The sequence below is a fragment of the Pyrgilauda ruficollis genome, unplaced genomic scaffold (genome assembly GCF_017590135.1).
Source record: "Pyrgilauda ruficollis isolate IOZ18807 unplaced genomic scaffold, ASM1759013v1 scaffold9, whole genome shotgun sequence".
NCBI lineage: Eukaryota > Metazoa > Chordata > Aves > Passeriformes > Passeridae > Pyrgilauda > Pyrgilauda ruficollis.
In genome coordinates this window covers 2,805,806-2,812,895 of record NW_024531043.1, presented here as the reverse complement: position 1 = coordinate 2,812,895, position 7,090 = coordinate 2,805,806, and the positions used below count along the sequence as shown (strand labels likewise).

Sequence of the window (7,090 nt, the reverse complement as noted above, 5' to 3'; positions counted from 1 at the left end):
TCCTGGTAAAGGCTTTCTGACTTTGGTCTTAATCCCACGTTCAACAAATGTTTGCAGCAAAATACACGTGAATTCCTGTTGTTAGATCAATTTGTCAGTATGGACAAATTGCTGGAGGGGTTAATTGTGAACCTTTCTAATATAATTAATTATTGATTAGTGTTTGATAGGCTGAGGTTTAAAAAAAATAAAAGGAGAGAACATTATGAAGAAAACAGAAAGGGTTGCTGTCTTGTATCATAGGGAAATCTTGGTAATTTGGGCAATTACTCCTCGTGGAGAACTCCACACTTCTTTTCTTCTCCATTTTTCTGCTTGTGACCTGCAATATAGACGTGAAACTGTTGTCAAGTAACTTTTCGGGAGAAACTAATCCAGAGTAAGTGAGGAGCTCTGGTGTTGAAGGTCTCATGTAATCGCGTACCTTTTACAGCCAGACAACAACAGAGGGCAATAGCTCGCTAGAAAAGATCGCGGCTGCAGAAGGGCTTCCAGTCGATCACGGTGATGGCGATCTCGGCAGCTCTTTGCACGGCCTCGCTGGGATCATCCAGGCACCGCTGGAACGTGTCCCTGTGATCCAGCAGCGCCTGGCGGCCCTCGGGCAGCTCAGCCAGCAGGGTGAGGGCTTTGATTGCATTCAAACGCGCTTGGCTGGTTTCCTCAGCAACCAGCGGCAGTAAAGGTGGAATGGCTTCAGCACCCATGGCTGTGGATCTCCCTGCAGGGAAATAAACTGGCTTTGAAATGTGTAATGACAACTAAGCATCATCCTCCTGGACTGACATCTTCCATTCCCTGCCTGCCTGCAGCTCTGAGCAGCCCTGCAGGTGCAGTGCACAGAGACAGAACATGCTCTTCTTTCAGAGACCAAGGCTGGTTCCCAGCTGTTTATTTTTAAGGAAAAAAATCTTTCATGCTTAACTTTATCTGCCTTGCACATTAGTATTTCATTTGCAACAAATTATCAAAAATACACGAGGCACTAAATGGTAGAATAAACTATGCTTTGGAGGGGGGTGAGGAGCGGAGTTTGTTACATGCCCTTAAGAACATCCTCCAGTCTTTCATTTCTAAAAACACTTCAAAGACCGAGATTCACTCCTGAGTTGTCTTTGGAAGCCCGAGGAAGGTTTGCAGAGGAGGACTGGAACACAACTGCTGTTATTGAGACTTTTATGTCTAATTACTCATTCATCACACTGGAAATTTAACAGTTAGTGTTTTCTGTGTCGTGTAAGTTACTTGGGATTGCTCCAGACCTTATTAATATTCATTGCTCTTCCAGCTGTGAGAGAGGAGCTGCCTCTAATCCCAGAATGTTTCCAGAGAGCAGCACTCCTCTGCTGAGCACTGGTGATTCAGGGCAGCTCCAGCTTTCTGGATCTCTGTGTGGTCTGGACTTGAATGGAAAATGTTCCCTCTCTGGAGGGAAATGATGCAGGTGAGGTAGATAAAAACTTCTTGACCTACTTAAGGGAATGAAATGTGAACTATCCTGTCCCCCCTAGGCACTGTGACGAAGCAGCAATAGCTGCTAAAGACAGTCATAAAGAAATGTCCCAGTCTTAGAGTTTCTTGAGGACCATTAACACTGTCAGGAACTGAGGACTTGGGGAGGTGGGGGGGCAAATATTTTGTTATTTAGTAGCCCTAGAATTGGATTTCCAGGGGGTACTCCAACAGAATTGCCTCTGTCTCTCACCCTGAGGTGCCACAAGAGCAAACATCAGCGCTCCCGTTGAGCTGACTTGAACTTCGGGCTGGGTGTCTTCCAGCAGGCTCAGCAGCACAGGAATCACCTCTTCCTGGCACACGGCGATTTTCCCCTCAGCATGAGAGCTGTGGAGAGAAGATGGTTCAGCTGAGTGAGCCCTTGAACTGTTCCTGCTACCTGTGCAGCCCTGTGGAAGCCCAGGGCACTGGGAATATTTCTCTGTCTGCTCTGGGGTGCCCTGACACCCAGGGGAGCACTGACTTTGACCCTCATTCATAGAGAAAGTTTCCTAGACTTCAAGATAGACTAGAATCCACGAAAGTCTGAAATAGATTATAGAGAGTAGTGTAGGTGTATCACCTGGAGAGAAATTTAGGTTTTAGAGAAATTAGGGATTTTTAGTATGTTGTGGATGGAAGCAAGATGGAGGGCACGGGGTGCTGTCCTGGGTTTCTTCTTTGTGCTTCTTCTTCTTGGGTTTGGGTGGCATTCTGTAATTGGGCAAAAAAGTCTGCATTGGGGCATAGAGAAAGTTTCCTAGACTTCAAGATCCACAAAAGTCTGAAATAGATTATAGAGAGTAGTGTAGGTGTATCACTTGGTGGGAAATTGAGGTTTTTGGATTTTTTGTATGTTGTGGATGGAAGCAAGATGGAGGGCACAGGGTGTCCTCCTGGGTTTCTTCTTTGTGCTTCTTCTTCTTGAGTTTGGGTGGCGTTTTGTAATTGGGCAAAAAAGTCTGCATTGGGATCTTTGGGATCAGTTACTGGGTTAAAAGGGAAAATAATCTAGGTGTCAGTTCTTAATTGGATAGTTTAGTCTTAAAAGACCTTGTAACAAGAGCTTGTTAGCCATTCTGTGCATTCTAATGAAAGGCTGCTGAACTCACAGTAGTGAGACTGTTTTACTGATAAGAAATAATAAACACTCGAGTCCAAAAATGAACTAGCATCTCAAGTGCCTTCAATCCAGACCCAGAGAAACCCACAACTGCTACCCCCCGGCCTCTGGCCATGCTGGAGCCACAGCCCTGTCCTGGTGCCACCAGCACTGTCACAGCTGCTGTGTCCCCCTGGATGACTGTCCTGCCCCCCAGGCACCCGAGGGGATGGCTGTGACTGTGGCTGCTGAACCCACCTGCTGATACAGGCCTAGGACACCACACCCACCTGCTCAGACGAGCATCACAATATTCTAGGTTATTTTTAGGTGATATCTGGATTTTTAAAAAAGCATTCTATGGTACACTGGACACTGATGGGCAGCTGCATGTAACAGGATATAGGATTAAGGGTGTTGCTGGTCATAATTGCAACAGATTTACAAACCTGGCTGGTGAAGGCTCTAGAGATTTAAAAACCTGCTAAACCAGAGGACTAAAATGAATTCTTCTCCCAGATCACTTTTCTCTCTTTCTTTCCAGCCTCTCTAATGAGGAGAATATTTAATGTGGCCCAGCTATTGCAGGGACCTAGAATATAGCTCATATTCATATTTCAGTTGCATTTTGCTTTCTTTCTATGACTCATGTTAATTATACTCTTTTCCTCTAATACCTCACTTTATTATAGGACACGAGGAAATGTGTAGTACCAGTTGATATGTAAACTACATCAACTGCAGACCTTTTTAAATTAAGCATTTGTTGAACACTAATATTTTCTGATTGTAGTACAGTGGACGTATGTTATTCCTTTCATCTATTCTCTGATTTAATATCAAATTTAATATAAAGATTGTTTTTTTCTGATCCATTACTGATGTATGTGGCAGCCTGTGGCAGAAAACTATTTCTGTCTTCAATCACAGTGAAAGTTTCCAAGGATCTCTAATTTTCTGAGAGAGAGCACTTTTCCAAAAACCTAAGGGCTATTCTCCCTACCTCCATAGTGGTCAGAATTCTGTTTCTACAAGATTTTTTCATGTAAGAATTTTTTCCTAGCAGTGCTGTACCAGGAAAAAATCCTGATTCACTGCCAATACTGAAAACAAACAGAAGGAGAAGGAATGACTGATCAGCAACTCCTTTCTTCAGTCATTTATAGCAGTTAGGAATTTTTAAAGCCCCATGTGTCCCATTTTGTTTTACCCATGTGTGCATTCAGGCTGATAGTGCTTTACATGTGAAATGTGGCAGCTTCAGTGTGTAGTGGAACACAGCTGTAAATGAATGGCATTTATTTATTCCTGAATTAGTTCTGAATTTACTCCTGAATTTATTCCTGAAAGAATTAGTTCTTTCTTGGACTTAAGCATTAGAGAGGTTTCTGTACCTGATTTCTAAGAGGACCCAGGCTGCTTTGCTCCTGATGGCTGTGGAGGGGTGTGAGAGCTTTTCCTTCAGCACAGTAACAGCACCAGCTGCCAGGGCTTCAGAAATCTCCACACGAAGGCAGTTGGAGAGTGTACCAAGGATTAGCTCCTGGATCTCATCCAACTCTGTCTTCAACTTCAGGACCAGTGGGGGAATCAAACCAGCCTGCAGGACACCACCAGCCCCTGCAGAGGGGACAGGAAGGAACGTGGGTGAGAGCTGAGTGCAGTTACCATTGCTACCTGCACCTGGAATTTCTTCAAAGGATCAAAATACATGTGGGAACTCATTTCCTTACACAGAAGTGGAACTGAGAGATGGAAACTACTCCAACATTCCCCTGTTTATAAATGTCATCTCAGCACTGCTTCTTTGGGAAGCTTCCCCAAAACCCCTCTAAAGAAATCAAACCAAGTAATAACCAACATGACAATTGCTTTGATGTTCCCAGTTTCTCTGTAATATTTCTCCCAAAATTATCCTTGCAAGGAAAATATAGGAAATATACATACATACAAAGTCACCTCCTATGCCGCCTTTCTAACTGTTCTCAACATGAACAGATGCCAAGAGAGACAGAGATGTTGCCTTTAGGGCTCGTTCTTTTGCTCTCATGGTGGTTTCTGGTGGGGGGAAGTCAAGCTTTTGGGAACTGTCAGCTTCCTCACACATTTCTTTGTAGTAGTTCTGTCAAGGCAAAATTTTAAATTCTGAACTTTCCAGCAGTCAGTACTCTTGCACTGGCTCCTAAAATATAACATCAAAGGCAGAGAGATGATACCTTGCCCAGCAAGTGATGTCTTTGCTATGAGCCAGGGTCTGATTTGTACCATTTCTCACCCTTTACTAAGCCAACACTGCAACAGCAATGCCAGGGGAAAGCAGAATGTACTGTCCACGAGTAACTATGTGAAAACAAAATTCTCCAGCTTGTCTCGTTGCTAAGACTGATTCTTTGGTTGCTATGAGAAATGTGGCTCCTTTCAAAGTGATTAATATATGGTTAGATAAGGAAGTTTTGTGGATAAGAGTCATCAAGGTATGTTCAAACGAATCTTCACAGCAGAGACAAGTGGCAAAGACATTTTAATGACCCTTGGTAGTGCATAAGAGAAATCCCTCACCTTGATAATTGGGTGAAAAATAGGATTCTAATCTAGAGTTATTCTGTTGTACACATTTCTGAGGCTTTGCTAATACTGAATAACTTCTTATGGTACTGACTTCTTAGGATCCACATTACAATACCAAGGCAAAGAAATGCCTTGGGGTGATATTACATCTTTACTACCTGTGCTAAATTTGGAGGTCAGTTTCTGTGAGAATTCAAATAAATAAGGAAAACCAGTTCCAAGACAATTCACATTGAAGGCTAACAGCATTTTACAAACAAGGATTTCTCCTTGTGCCAGAAAGGCAAAGCAGGAAAGGCAAGTGAAATAATCTCTGAAACTGTGGCTCTGTGTGTCACTACACAGGGGGGTTGGTGCTTTCACTGTGAAAAAAACCCAGCCAACCCTATATTGTTCCCTGGAGGAACAAAAGAAATTTGTCAAAGAGTAACTCCAGCCCATTTGTACTGTTCCTGCAGAAGGATGTGACAAAGGACACCTGCACTATTGCTCTGCAAAGGGCTCTGTTGCAGGGTCCCTGGGAAGGAGGCCAGCTCGTCCATGACCAGCATCAGCCCTCTTGACAAGGATTGCTGGGGTTTGGATTGTACATTATAGGTATAGAAAGGTTTTGGCAGGTTAGACAGCAGCAGGAATATGTCTGGGAATTCTCCATGCCTTATGGAATGCCAGGCAGTAGTGAACTGCTCCCAAGGAAGCAGACTAAAGCAGTTAAATCATATCCAGGGCTCCTTTAGCCACACTTCCCAACAGTCTTTTGAAATGACCTGTGAAATACAAGATTTTTCAAATGCAACTTTTTAAACTCCTCCCAAAGTTTTTCATTAAAACAAAGTTTTCATTAAAACAAAAAGTTTTTCACGGCCTGAGTGCATGAAAATTGGGATCCCCAGCCTGCTCACGGTCACCATATGCACTTCTAAATTCTGGGTGGAAATCAGTACAGAATCTCGGCTTCAGAGGAAGAGCAATAAATCAGATGTGACAGACTTAGGCTCACACTGCCTGTCACAAGCACCTGTGTGTAGCTTTAACTCACATGGATCCCAGTGTTCCTTGGGACAGTCCATAAGCAAACCCTTTTTGCACAGTGCAAACACACTCTGGTTTGAGCCCAGAGAAACCACTGCTTGATTTAACTTAACTTTCCATCTGTCTGTAACAACTGCTGCTGCAGCATTCCCTCTACTTCCCTCGTGCTGGGAGATGTACTTGGCTCTTTCCTGTTTTTTGTATTTGCTTTCAATACTCACTAGCCATTTTTTAACCCATCACGTTAAGTTTCATTTTCACTTTGCTGCAATTCCCTCTTTTTCAGGACTTCCTTGCTAAGTTCTCTCAATTCTCTTGATCACTTTATCACCATACAGCCAGGAAGTATAACCAGCATTCAGGTTTCACTTCTTTCTGCCTGGGTTTCAATTATCTTTAATGTATTCCACCAATACATTGATGCAGCTAGGGCTGCTTTCACTTGCCCTTGGCTTTATTCCTTCCAGTTAATGTTTATTGACTTTCTTTGCCTCAGCCATCCCTCATTCATGGCACTTCATGTCTTCTTTTGGGGCTGGCCTTTACTACGGCATTGCAGTCCTGGGTGTGAAAGCCACTTTGTGTCTGTGTCCCTAAGCTGCTGAGATAATAACATGTACAATGTTGTCTAGAACAGCTTTGATTTTGTGCAGCCATTAACCAGTATTTATTCTGGGGCTACTGGTGCTCATTTTGTCTGAAGACTTGGGATGTTCTTATGTTTTTTTTTTTTAACTGATTTTGTTTTACCAGGCTGGGTCTCTGTACCAGGAACTTTCTTGTCTACTGTTTTTATCAAGATGTCTGAGCTCAAATGCTGTCGTGCTACTAGAGGGAGCTTCCCAGATATAAATATAGAAATAAAGATGAATTGTTTGACCTTGTCAAAAGTCT

At 43.2% G+C, this 7,090-nt stretch overlaps 1 protein-coding gene across 1 annotated transcript in view; it reads right to left on the bottom strand.

The window, feature by feature from the left end:
* Positions 1-461: 461 nt before the first annotated feature.
* Positions 462-7,090, bottom strand: part of RSPH14 (radial spoke head 14 homolog) — a 71,647-nt gene continuing 65,018 nt past the window's right edge. The window contains exons 4-6 of the mRNA XM_041488683.1: positions 3,991-4,216; positions 1,706-1,842; positions 462-721 (exon numbers count right to left, since the gene is read on the bottom strand). Coding sequence (XP_041344617.1) covers positions 462-721; positions 1,706-1,842; positions 3,991-4,216 — 623 coding nt within the window. The remainder of the gene's footprint in view (positions 722-1,705; positions 1,843-3,990; positions 4,217-7,090) is intronic.